This window comes from Nipponia nippon, unplaced genomic scaffold (genome assembly GCF_047370975.1).
Source record: "Nipponia nippon isolate SJK-2023a ecotype South Korea unplaced genomic scaffold, ASM4737097v1 scaffold_1, whole genome shotgun sequence".
Taxonomy (NCBI): Eukaryota; Metazoa; Chordata; class Aves; order Pelecaniformes; family Threskiornithidae; genus Nipponia; species Nipponia nippon.
The window spans coordinates 145,176,904-145,190,286 of record NW_028262290.1 but is presented as its reverse complement, the minus strand read 5'-3'; the positions used below and the strand labels follow the sequence as shown (position 1 = coordinate 145,190,286).

Here is a 13,383-nt window from a genome sequence, read left to right as displayed (position 1 = left end):
GGTTTTCCAGTGTTGACTTTCAGTATATTTGATGGATTTTCTCGTGGTTTTTTGCCCTTGAATACCATGGAGAAGATAATTCCCAAAAAAATGACCCAGCACCTGGGTCCCTGAGTACCGCAGCGATCAGGGCACTGACCTCTGGGCTGCGCTGTGCTTAGGTTCACAGTGAAGGTAGACGCACACTTACTTTGAAGCACGAGTCTGCCCGGGAGGCTCTGTCCCAGCCTTCGGCACAGGTGGCCGCAGGGACCCGTGCCGGAGGAGCAGGAGGTGGCACTCCCTCTGCCCACTGTTTGCAAAGATAATTTGCTGTCTTCTCACAGCTAACAACATCCCATAATCCAGCCGCAATTCCGGTTCCCATGGCAACACAGCCATGCTCCTTTCCTTTGTGATATGGAAAAGAAATGAGTAAAACCAAAGTCTTAATTGCTCTCTAAGAAGTGAGACCTTTGCTTTTATTCATAGAAAATTATGAAAAGGAAAATGCAGATTATGCAGACTAAAATCATCCTGGATATAAAATTATTTTTAATACCTCCTGCCAGAGCCCAGATATGGGCCAATGAGTCTCACAGACACACTTTTGCCAAAATGGAGATTTGCAGCTTTAGAATATAAATCTTCCTTATCTTGCCACCCCAGGGAAATCATAGGGCAAATGGCACTTGATTTTATCTACATATGTAGCAGATGGCCTGCCAACTACTTTGGGATTCTCAGTATCCAGGTAATTCAATTTCAAGAAGGCTGATATCAAGTACAACAAGTTTGTTTCAAGGCATAACTAGCTAGTGTGAAGGCAAGAGTTCCCAAGTAGATGCTAATCTGTTTTGCTGAAATGCAAAACAGCTGGTCGTTCGCTGCTCATTCTCACATATGCACTTTGTGGGTCAAAAAACCATCCATAATAATTTTTCTCAATCTGATGAGTTGTTGTTAACTGGTGTTAAAAAGTTGAAAAAAAAATGAGACCATGGACCTTGTTAACTCCTGCACAGTATTGCCTTCAGTCTAAGATTGACTTACACAACACCTGACACTCAGCTGTGACGGTGCTTGTTGTACTGGCATCAAACACAAGGTCTGATGGTGTTGGCCACCTACGGCTACAAGCACAAAAGTGCGTACTCTAATTTCTGACACCAGGGGATGGAAAGCAGAAACTCAGATGAGTTGCAGCTGCACTTCTGTCACAAGGGTTGAGCCTGTGCAGAGCTTACCTGGCGTTGCTGTGTTCCAGTGTGTGAAAAGAGGAGTTTCACCACTGGTCCACCTGAAACTCCCTCGTTCTTCCATGTTGGAGAGACCGATCCAGAAATATTTTTCAGACTTCAGCCCCGTCAGACTAATCAGAAAGGCTTGCTCATTTCTGAAATGGAAAACAGTGTTCATTCACAACCTATTAGCTTGCAATATTAATAAGTGGTACAAATAGAGGTATCACTATCATGCTACCATGACCCCAAGGCAACAGCTCCTCAGTGAAGTTCAGGCAAAACCTCAGCAGGCTTTTAAGTGTAGTCAAAAGAATTTGGTGAGGGACAACTTTCTCCTTTCAGCTGAAGGCATCTTCTCTCCTTTCTACCCAGTTCTGTGAAATGTCGCAAATCACTGCTGACATGGGCTTCTAGTTGTATTCTACTATTTTCCTTGTCTTTCCAGATCTTTAAGGTGCCTCAAACAGACCACCAAGTCAGGACCAAATGATGGTCAGCTTTGCTGGCCATCACCTCTGAAGGCAATCATGTTCCTCAGAGGCCATGAAGCCTGCAAAGCCTGGCTGTGATATTGGTAGGTTGGGGATGAGACATTCTGGGTGTGGTGGGCCAGGTCCTAGGGAAGATTTCCTATGTTTGTTCAGAATTTGGCTTAGAAGGTAGTTTAGGAAAATATTTTTGTTAAAGCTTTCCTATCATAATGAGATGACACCCATCAGTAAATAGATGAAAATTGTAGTAACTACTTTCCAACAGAAAAAAACAAACAAAAAAACCCCAAAAAACCCCACAGAAGTTGCTTTAATTAGGAACTGAAAGAGAAGAGAGAACTGTTTAACTCAAGAACCCCCAGAATTTGAAAACTTTTATAATAGATTAAGTAGAAAGCCCTAAAAAATTCAGTCTTTTTTTCCTGCATGGATAATTTTATTTGGCTTACTACTACAAAATTTTTGAAAAGTGCTGATAAAACACTTTGAAGAGTTCAAAAAATGGACTATTTTTGCAAGTTTCTCCATCAGAAACACTGGTTTTGAAGTATAAAAAAAATGTTTTCCTACCTGCTTTCCACTGTAGCTAGATAAGCTTTGCTCTGTTCACAGGTCTTATTTGCTTCTGAGAATGTCAAAAGTGCAGAGCCCACCAAGTAACAGTGAAAACCATATCTTTTCCAACCCTGTGACAAACATAAGGTTCTTAATGTGAAATTGAAAGAGGCTTCAATATAAAAATTAGCTCTGCTCTTTTGTGTATAAATATTCGATATTAAATTTGTTGCAGCTAAGCTTAAAAACAAGATGAGACTGGGCCAATCTGTTAATAAACAAAAGCTGGTTTTTTTGTTGCTGTTTGCTCCTACAGAAGGCCTTTTTTGTTTAAAGGATGACATTCAGATCTTAGTTTTCATGTCTTTTACATGTATGTGACTTTTCAAAGAAAATTGGGACTGTGCTATTTGCTATTGCTTTCCAGTGCTCTGTAAGGCTGGGATTATGCAAACTGCACCATAATGAGCCTGTGATTCATTCAGGGGAGAGCTGCAGCTCCAGCCTTCCAGAGCTGCAGGATCTGATGTAATGAAATACAAAAATATTGCAATATGGAAATGAATTCACACAGAAGCACAGCTCCCCAAAGCTGCCCCTGCCACCCCTAAGTGCAATGGGTGAGGAGACTTTCTGAGCCAAGAGGGATCCAATAAGTGCTTGTTTGTGGGGAGCTTAGAAAGGAGGAATATCAGTAAACACCCCTGCCTCTTCCTGCTCTTAGAGCAATCTGTCCTGACCAATATAGATATAATGATTTTCTGAAAAGGTCAATTCAGGAAAAATTACTTGTTTGGAAAAAAATCGCCTGCCGATATCACTCAAAGGCCAACTAAGTAGTCCATCAGTAGAAACATGGTACAGAAAAGCTGATCCTTTTCTGTTGTGAAATTATTTTCTTTCATTTATCCTTCTTATATAGTAAGGACTTTATAACAACTTTAAGTAGACAAAAGATCTGGGAGAAGAGACAAAGTGGCTTCTGGTAATTTTACATGTATTGTTAGGCTAAGAGCATAAATGGAGAGAATAGTAGTGAAATTATGATTTAACAGATGTATGTAATTTTGTCACAGGGTGGCTCATCTGGGAATGGAGGGAAATGCAGTATTCATGTACATGTAAATGAATCTTGACTTTCTTGAGTATTTTCAGAGCAAAAATGAAAAATGCACATATATTAGTAAATCGCTCATAGGAAAAGACTAGGTTTCCTCAAGAGTAGATTTTCTAGAAGATACAAACACAAAGACTCTAAAAGAAGCAAGAACCAGTAAATTAATTCCTGTTCATTTTCCCCAACATAATTAATTTATGAGAGAGCATTTACTTTCTGACAGCCTGGGTCCTTGATTGTCTCTTTTTCAGAGGACTGTGATGAAGGCTTCTTTTTACAGATGTAACCAAGTTGCTTATCACAAACATTGGTTGCCCAGTATCCATCCTAGAATATCAGGGAGAAGAAATGAATGTAAAAAAAGGAGGCATTCATAAACATAAGAAAACTAGTGTTTTCGTCTTTCTTCACTACAAGGCCCACTGAAACATGTTACCTAGGAAGGCCATAGGATCATTGCTGGAGATTTATTTAAAAAAAAAGAAAAACAACAGACACAGGATTGGTTTAAGATCCATTTGATACTGTTTTGAGATGAAAGAAGGAAATAAATAACATCTTGAAATCTCAACATTACTTGCTATTATAACTATCTATTTAGTGAGAGGGTTTATAAAGATATATCTCATCTGGGGCTAATGGATCTGCATTTAGAGCAGGGTTATTTCACTACACTTCTGGAAAAAAGATCAATGAAACTGAAATAATGCACATCTGAGTGAGTTGCAGTAAATCTAACTATTTTATCCATCAAGGAGAAGACTCTGAAAATGACTGATTTATTTTAAAAAAGGAATTATTTAAAAAAGTAAAAATTAATAGGAGCTTTTTTCCCCCATAAAATCTGGTTTAGGATCTATTCTATTGATGCCTAATACAGGCAAACATCAATATTATTCTATGATAGAACAGTTCTTTCAATATCAGAATTTCGTTCATAACAGCATTTCTTTCATAACAGCATTTTCAATTTTTTTTTTTTAAATTCATGACACTTATTGTGTGTGTCTGTGTGTGCATGCACATGCATGTAAATGTGTCGAACCATGTGTTGCAAGAAAATAAAGTTTGTGAGTCAAGCAGTCAGAAATACTTTAGGTTAGGTATTTGGCAGATAGGTGTTAGTGTTCTCTTTATGTCACAGCTGAAGAAACATGCCCCAGTGCCAGGTCTCCATGCCTCCATGCCATGTCTCAGTGAAGTGACATTGAGCGACATAGTGGTCTATCGGATTGGAAAATGAGGTATGCAAACAGCATCTATGATAACCACACGATCGATGTATTTACTGGTTCATCCCCATTCCTCTCCCAGAGCTGTAACTTTTTTCATTGCTGCAGCTGAGAGAATGAATCTAGTGTAAAATTTCTGGATCAGACTTTTCACCACATAAGAAACCTCAAAAGGTAGCACTAGAAAAATGCTGCCTCTCTATTTCTGATCTCTTCTGTCCTCTGAACTTCTCTTCTGGTTGATGCCAAATTTATGGGGAAACCTATTTTAAGCTAAGGTATAGAACGACTGCTGAATAAGTATATAAAGGCAAGCGATTTCAGACTGATGTTATTAGTTGTTAGTTTGCATTACTATAAAATAACTGTATGGTTATACCTTCCCCTTCATAACAACACAGTCCTCCAGACCATTTGTGAAGGTGGGATGCCTGCGCTGCCATTTGGTGAACGTCACAGGAGTCCCGTCACTCCACTCGAAATAGAAGTGAGCCTTCAGGTCATTCAGACCCAGCCATAGCTCTTCTGTTGGCTCTGAAGCATGAAAAGAAATAGGTTTGCTTATGGTCTGCTATGCAACACAGTGAACAAACAGGGACTGATAAATTTGCGATGCGGTACATGAGAGGTGGTCTTCATGCTTTAATAAAAACGCTGGTTTCCTCTCAGGTCTGCAGTGAGAGATGTCTTGGTCTGTACTGAAAAAGCCTCAGATTCTATCCAGAAATCCTGAGTTTAATAAACATGGGGCTCTTTATGGCTGGCATAAGATTTTTGCACACTTTCTGAGTATCTGTGACTTAGAACAACAAAATGGCCCCTAGCACGGACGGTAGGACAGTGAGTGGCTGTGAGTGTCCCACCTGTCAGGAGATCATATTGAGCCCAAGCCATGAAGGTATCTGCCAATACATCTCCTTAATGGGGAAGCATTAGAGGGCTTGTAATGGCCCATCGGGGCGTCCAGCAAGTCCAGCACATGTAGCAAGTGTCAGGACTGGTTGCTACAGATCCAAGAAAAATCAGAAGTTAAAAGATATTATTCTCTTAGAAGGAGATATAGCAAGACATTAACCTCAGCAAGAGGTTTTAATCTCAGCAAGAAGTTAAATTTCTTCTAGGCTTGGAGCTCAGTTCTGAAGATATCGACCATAGGCTAAAGATGCCAAAAGTGCAATTTTTAGAGATCTTTATGCATCTCTGTTAGGAACACCATTTCTTTTCTTTTCCCACTTTATAATGTTTTACAATGTAGATTATTTTTTGATAAATATAAATATACTTCTATGTATATGCAATAGCAACAACGTAAAAGAGCACCGTAAGTTAGATTCATCCTTCCACTTGCGACATTTCAGAGAAAGCATTAATATTTAATATGAAGCCCAGCTTTTACATTACAGATGGGGCAAACACAATACAGGTCTACATATATACTCACTGTAACCAAGCTGTGACACTAGAAAGCTGTATTCAGCAATGTTGTGGACACTTGCCAAATCTCCACCTTGCCGCTTACATGAAGTCAGAGCATCTTTCCATATTTTGGGTTCCCGCTGAATGTTGTAGCAGTGGCCTGCGTATGGCCACCAGCCATCTGGGCACTTAATAGGTCTCAATTCCTCTAAAATCAAAGCACAATTTTTCAGAGCAATTTTGTAAGAGGAAAATAAAGGACACTAGAATGAGGTCTGTTGATCACTCTTTACAAAAGTGGGACTATATGAATAAACATAAAGCTGTAGCTAGAAATGCAAATACATGCAAATGAAAAACAAATATCATTAAGGCACAGTATGCTAAATGTGCAAATAGAATGATGTCTCCTTAAGCAGAGAATCATTGAAAAATGCCCACATTGTGTCAGAAATGCAATTTGAAATAATGCTCTGGGAGGAAAGGGAGACCAAAGCAGACGTCAGCCTCTCCCCTCTTAGCCCCGCAGAGCAGTTTGGTCAGCGTGTCATGGTCTGCCATGCTGTATGCAGTGGCTGACATTAGGCTTTGCCTCCTGTTCAATGTCTTCTTGCAAACACACATAATTTTCAGATATGGAAAAGCATGAAGTAATTCTTTGGTAATTGCAGGTCAGTAAACAGTGCAAGTTGGTACAGAGTTGGTATTTTTCTCTTCATATTAACTCAGTAGCTTTTTTATTGCTTAGATTCCTAAATATCTTTAAAAGCTTACCTTAAGCTTGCTTTAAAAATAGACTCCTGCATTTCTTTTTAAGGTTAATAGGGGAATAAAGATTCTCTGAAATGATTTCTCTACTTTCTTTAATATAACCGCTTCTTTAAAAGTAGCTTTTATAACATTCCTAGGTATGTGAATGCCTCCAGCAGATCCCTCCTGCATGTGGCATGTTCATAGCCACGTTGTGTCATTGAAACCTCAGGTCGAGGTGGGCCATGGATGAAATGTAGCCTGTGTGAATACTGCTGCTCTTCCTGCTCTGCTTGTATGAACCCAATGTGTTGCATACTGTTGTTATCAGAGGAGGATTTTTTGAATTAATATTAGAGTAACTGCAATTGCTCATTTGGAGCAAATGAGAAGGAAATGAGAAGCATAAGATTTCTACTGTATTTATGCAAATTTGATTGCTGGCACTGGTTACCCTGACAGAGCAGCTTTTATCTGTCCTGCAAGAATGAATGATAGCGTGATGGATCAAAATGATAATATTCTCCTATGAATGGTTAATACACAATGGGAGGACAAAAGTAATATTTAAAAGTCTGTGTGTGCATGTATAGCTGTGTTTTTCAAAGGTTTCTAACAAACACCTTGGTTGAAAAATAATGTTGCATACCTTTTATCATTTGCAGATGTTTACAGATTGCTCTTTCTAGAAGTCAAAGAAAAATCTTTCTTCTTATTTGACTAACCTACCTTTGGGTATAATGTCAGCCTTTGAACTGAAGTTTCTCTTTTTACAAATGTAGCTGAGTCTCTGGTTACATGCTTGGTTTTCCCATTTAGCATTCTTTCTGGGATTCATCACTCCACAGATTTTACCGGGGAGCAGAAAAGGACTTCCTTTGAGTAAGAGAGAAAATAGACTCTCACAGCAAAAATAAATAAGAAGATTAATAAAACCATCATATTAGCAGTAGAAATATCAACAACATATTCTGATTTCTTCAATGCTTAATGTGAAGAAGCCCTCTCCCATATGATAACTGGTGTTGTAGCCTATAGGATGCTGCTTTAATCTATTCTTTGAGAGTGAAGTAATGACCCTGCATTGACTTTGTGTCAGGATAGTACTGGGAAATTTCAGGTTCTTTTCCTGATATCCTGGTGCTCACAGACAGAACAGCTGAAGCTAGACCGTTATTCTGTGTCAAAAACTTCCAAACTTTAAAAATATTCAGTTTTAAATTATACCATCCCTCCAGTATAGCTCAAGAATTTCAGAATTCTACTTCTCTTTTCTGTTGCAGTGTGTAAAAACTTCTGTAAACAGCAACAGAAATTGCCTGATACAGAATTTTTGAAAACTTAGAGGAGAGTTTAATTATTCCTTTACGACCTTGTAACTTTTCCAAAACAGGAGACAGCTTGAAATGCTTGCGCCACAAAGAAAACACGGGACCAAAAAACCAACAAGCACACAGAAGAACTCCTCACATGTGAGGAGCACCACAAACCCACCCTGTGTCCCTTCCTTGAGATGGCCCAGTGCAATCTTGCATAAACTGCTGAGGAATTACGAGCTGGCTCTGTAAGCCTCTCAATAATATTTAGAACTTCTCCAGACAACATAGAGCCATTATTTTATAAATATTTTGCTACTTTTGGAAGATTTGATTTATATTTATACCCTTGGGCAACACGTTATGGAAAAATTCTGATTTCTGGTCCACAAGGTTATATATCACTCCGAAAGATACTCCGCTTTCATAAACAAGCTCTTTGCTTATATAAGAAAATAAAAAAGAACTTGCTGTAGCTGATATCCACACTGAACTTTGTAATTTGGAAGTGTACTTCTTAAAATAAAGATCTAGATCTTCAACTATTGTAAATCAGAATGGGCTTTCCTGAAATAGAAGTTGCTAGGGCAGGTTTTATTATCATAGAATCATAGAATTGTTAAGGTTGGAAAAGACCCTTAAGATCATCGAGTCCAACCATTAACCTAGCACTGCCAAGTCCACCACTAAACCATGTCCTCAAGCACCACGTCTACCCGTCTTTTAAATACCTCCAGGGATGGAGACTCAACCACTTCCCTGGGCAGCCTGTTCCAATGCCTGACTACCCTTTCGGTAAAGAAGTTTTTCCTAATATCCAACCTAAACCTCCCCTGGTGCAGCTCGAGGCCGTTTCCTCTCATCCTATCACTTGTTACTTGGGAGAAGAGACCAACCCCCACCTCGCTCCAACCTCCTTTCAGGTACTTGTAGAGAGCAATAAGGTCTCCCTTCAGCCTCCTCTTCTCCAGACTAAACAACCCCAGCTCCCTCAGCTGCTCCTCGTAAGACTTGTTCTCTAGACCCTTCACCAACTTTGTTGCCCTTCTTTGGACATGCTTTAGTGCCTCGATGTCCTTCTTGTAGTGATGAGCCCACCATTAGTTGATGTCCTGTCAGAATCCATTCAAAGATTACAAAATAGGTACAGTTCTTACCTGGAGCCCAGTTTAAATATCTGAAAGGGCTGCCCCCAGCCCATTGCCATCCACTGTTGAAATTCAAAGTGTTCAATCCAATCCAGAATGCAAAACTGAATTTTTTTGTTAGTTCTAAATTAGAAAAAAAAGTCAGTTGCATCTCCCTGTTCTCATTCTTAGCAAGTTCATCTAAAACAAATAAAGTCAAAAGTAAGACATTTATATTTCTGAGTTTAAACCAGCCCAAAACCAGTACTTTCCACGTTACTGAGGTGCACAGATTAAAAAAGTAAAATATGTAAATGAATAAATATTGATTTAGCAGAGATCTCAGTAGTTAAAAGGGCAAATGAACTTCTTATTTCACTACTTAAATAAGAGTTTACTTCTCTCACTTCTTTGCATTACAACGTCAGAGATGTAAAAAATACCTTTTTTTTCATTAGGGAATTGTGCTAAAATGTTTCTGTAACACATTTCATGGAGTAAACACACCAAAAAGACAAAGACAGTGTAACAATCTGTTGCTTCCAGATTTTTTTCTATGTAAGTGGTTTCAAAGCTTCCTTCACACGATTTTTAACCAAACTGATACCATGATACATGTATCTGAAATCCACTGGAGTTATTTGGAGTTTATGTATGCAAATGTACCCATATTAGGACCAATCTAGCCATCATCATATGGTCTTCTAGAAAGATTAATAATCCTTGAAACACAGAGGAAAAAGGTAAATTTAAGGACCAGACTATAGCCCTGCTCAGGAATGAGTGCACTGGCACAAAAGCAAGTGGAGAAAACCTGACACCCTGTCTCCTTTGCTGAGACAGAAGACAAGGCAGCCAACTTCATCGTCTAAAGCTCTGGGGCAGCATATTTTAAGGTCTTGTTCTCTATCATTTTACCTCCTATATATTCTTGCTCATGAATCTCTGTGATGCTTAATAGTTCTGCATTTTGTTGCTGACAGCTTTTCCTTGCTTGATGCCATGTTAGAGCTGATTCTGAGTTTATCTGATAGTGAATGCCAGTTGAAACATCTTCTGTCCAAAATCTTTCTGTGTCATCTGGAAGAAGTGACATAGAGCACTGCTGTTAGAGGATCGACATTGCACCAACTAAATGCAAATAAAGTAAGTAATGACGCAAAATCTCTAAAAATGCCCAGTATTAACTGTATGCTATCATCAATTTTAAAGCACCAGAAAAACTGAAATCAGATTAGACACCAATTTAAAAAAAAAGGTGTAAGTTTTTAGAAGGGAGTGAATAGGTTTCCAATATTTGCTTTTAAATTTTCTTTTACACAAAATGTAGTACTAGGTAAAACAGACATATCTGTTGATTAAAAAAAGAGATTCCAGGGTGGAGTCAGAGGAGGAAAGCAAGCATGATGGTGAACTATGACCCTGGAGGCTCTTCATCCCTGTGGGGCAGGAACTCCCTCTTAGCTCATCATCAAGAGAAGCAGCTTTTTCAAAAATGGCCCTTGACAGCCCGAGGAGCTATAAAAACAGTCTGTGTAGCACCAATGTGCAGAGCAGCTGCAGTCTTTGCAGAACAATTCACAAAACCTTGTGAAACTTGTGTTATTGGGAAGGCAGTTGATGAGAAAAGTGAAACAGTTTGTGTCCTGAGATGGAGGGATCCAAACGTAAGTTTGGTGCAGAAGATGATAGTACAAAGATGGGAGAGGAGGATAATTTTAGCAACAGCATTTTTGCATAGGCTGGCAATAGGAGACAAGAACAAGATAGGAAATGGATGTTAAGGGGAAAAAACAGTATGTAGCAGTTTAAGTGAGAATGACCTACAGGTCATGCTTGAGGAATAACGAGCAATGGGAATTTTTTGAAAGGAAGATATCGGCCTAAATTCATGCTGGTCATGCCATGCACTTAAGTCACGTAACATGAGATATCAAAGAGCCTCCTCACCTCTCTGGGCCACAAAGAGAAACAGCCACCTCCCGCAGTGAATCAGAACCTGGCTGGGCTGAACCACATTCTGGAGGCACCTCTTCCTCTCTACTCACTATAGAGGGAGCACTTGGCTACTGGGGCTAATGTTCAATCAGCTGATTTTCATTTGTCCTACTCCGACAAGGTGTTTGTGCAGCTGGTAGCTGATAAAGAACCTAGTAGCTCACTAGATAGTTTTCTCAACAACATTTCATGACAAGTTAACAAATAAAATGCAGGACTTACTTATTAGCGGGCAAAATCCATACAGTTTATCAGCATCAAAGTCTGCAGTTGTCGCACACCAGAGCCAGCCATCTGACCTACCAGCATCTGTGCACTCATTGTACTGTTTGCCTTCATATTTGAAAGGGAATACACATGGCTGTCCATTGGCATTTCCTTGTAATGTAAAGGTATCTAGGGGGAATAAAGGGTTAAGAGGTCATATGAAAATAAACATAAAATGATAAACGGATCTATTTATCAGTATATCTATCTAAATTGAGACGTCACACCATCTTTTTTAATTAATTTTTATCATTTTTCCCCCTTGTGTAGCTAGAGATTTAAAATAAAATGTTGTTTTAGTAAAATTTGGGCTTTAAATACTCTGTTTAGGGTTTGATATATACACCTTGCAGGAAAGTCAAATTCTGTGATGATAAGTTGCTGATAAGTTGTGGTTCCTGTAGACAGAAAAACCACAAGTAGATCTCAGACAATGAGTTCACTGCATTGTTGTATTCTCTATGGCTCAATAGGGTTTTTTTATCACTCCATCTTTTCATTAATTGTTTAAGGAAAAAGGATAGCTGACCAGAGAGAATACAGATCAAGTTGTCATGAGTATATTTACATAGTAAAAATTTTAGGTTTCAATTGCACATTTCTGCACTTGGAGAGGTCTTGCAGATTCACCCTCAACTCCAATTCTTTAAGGTTGGCAATGCTTCATCTTTTTAAACTATCACAGTATTATGGGAGCATTCTTTTATCCTGAAATTTCTGATATGCACTCTCAGTATCACATTCATGCAAACACATTCATCCACCCAGTTCTACATGCATTACTGCTTTACCGGCTCTCTCTATAGCTATACCCAATGAGTGATACGCATCTTCAGACTAGAACTATTCTTCTAATTTGGTCAGACTGGAGGGGAGGAGCCAGTTCTTCCTTCTCGTACCTCACGTCTTGGAGCAGAAGGAGAGACTTGCACAGCTATCATGAAAACATGACTCTCAAACCCTTTGACTGATCACTGCACCATGGGTGTGATGGGGAGGGTAAATGGAAAGAGCTCCATGCTTCCTCATCTCTCATCGCCCTCCCATACAGTGACATCTGATTTAATATTTCCACAGAAAGAAATTCCAGTTTAAAGATCGTGCTCTTGTTACCTCCATTTCCCCCAACATCCCTACATCTCCCCTCTTTTATTCTGTGAATCAAGAACTGCCAGGATAATACCCAAAATACTCTTTAGATCATGTATCAAATCTGATAACAAATACAAAATAATTAGTCTATGCATTAAAACTGTAAAGCTGCCCAAGGAAAAGCATTTCCATATCTAGTTTAACACAAAACCAACAGGAAACTTACTTACCCAGGGACTGTAAGGAACCATGCACGAGGGAAAGAAAAACTAGGAACCTGGAGAAACTCATTGCAAATGTAACTTGCTTTTCATTCCTCTACCAAAAGTTGGACTATAAGATTGAGAGCGTATAAAATCCTTCTGAATGAGGATAGTAACAGGTCCTTCTCTGTGTCAAAGCATTGATGGATGAAGCTCTGTACTCTAAATAAGGAAATACCCTGTCACATGGTATTTTGAAGTAACTAGAGTGCATGTTGCAAACACTGCTCTCTTTGGAGAGCGAGTCGCTTCCAAAACTGAAGTCTCCATCCTTGTAACTAGAGGTGGTGACATTTGTCTTTTTCTGGGACTTTGCTAGTATTATATACAGGTCAGTTGTTGGGGTGCTACACAGGACAGACCTCTAAAAAAGCAGCTTGAGAGTTGGTGACAAGAAACCTGCAGTGAAATATCATTGATTAAAAACTCGGTTTCTGTTTTAATCCTTACATCTCACAAAGAAAGGGAGACAAAACTCCAGTGGTTCAGTACATTGCTATAATGTCACAGCTCTACATATCTAGAAGAAAGAGCAA

General features: G+C 39.1%; 1 protein-coding gene across 2 annotated transcripts in view; it reads right to left on the bottom strand.

Annotated features, from left to right (window-relative positions):
* Positions 1-12,971, bottom strand: part of LOC104013329 (macrophage mannose receptor 1) — a 35,442-nt gene extending 22,471 nt beyond the window's left edge. For both annotated transcript variants that reach the window (XM_087776141.1, XM_087776147.1), the window contains exons 1-11: positions 12,815-12,971; positions 11,448-11,621; positions 10,146-10,307; positions 9,258-9,371; positions 7,514-7,660; positions 6,060-6,242; positions 4,998-5,152; positions 3,600-3,713; positions 2,285-2,400; positions 1,227-1,375; positions 191-390 (exon numbers count right to left, since the gene is read on the bottom strand). In XM_087776141.1, coding sequence (XP_087632267.1) covers positions 191-390; positions 1,227-1,375; positions 2,285-2,400; positions 3,600-3,713; positions 4,998-5,152; positions 6,060-6,242; positions 7,514-7,660; positions 9,258-9,371; positions 10,146-10,307; positions 11,448-11,621; positions 12,815-12,875 — 1,575 coding nt within the window. In that variant the 5' untranslated portion in view covers positions 12,876-12,971. The remainder of the gene's footprint in view (positions 1-190; positions 391-1,226; positions 1,376-2,284; positions 2,401-3,599; positions 3,714-4,997; positions 5,153-6,059; positions 6,243-7,513; positions 7,661-9,257; positions 9,372-10,145; positions 10,308-11,447; positions 11,622-12,814) is intronic.
* Positions 12,972-13,383: the final 412 nt, after the last annotated feature.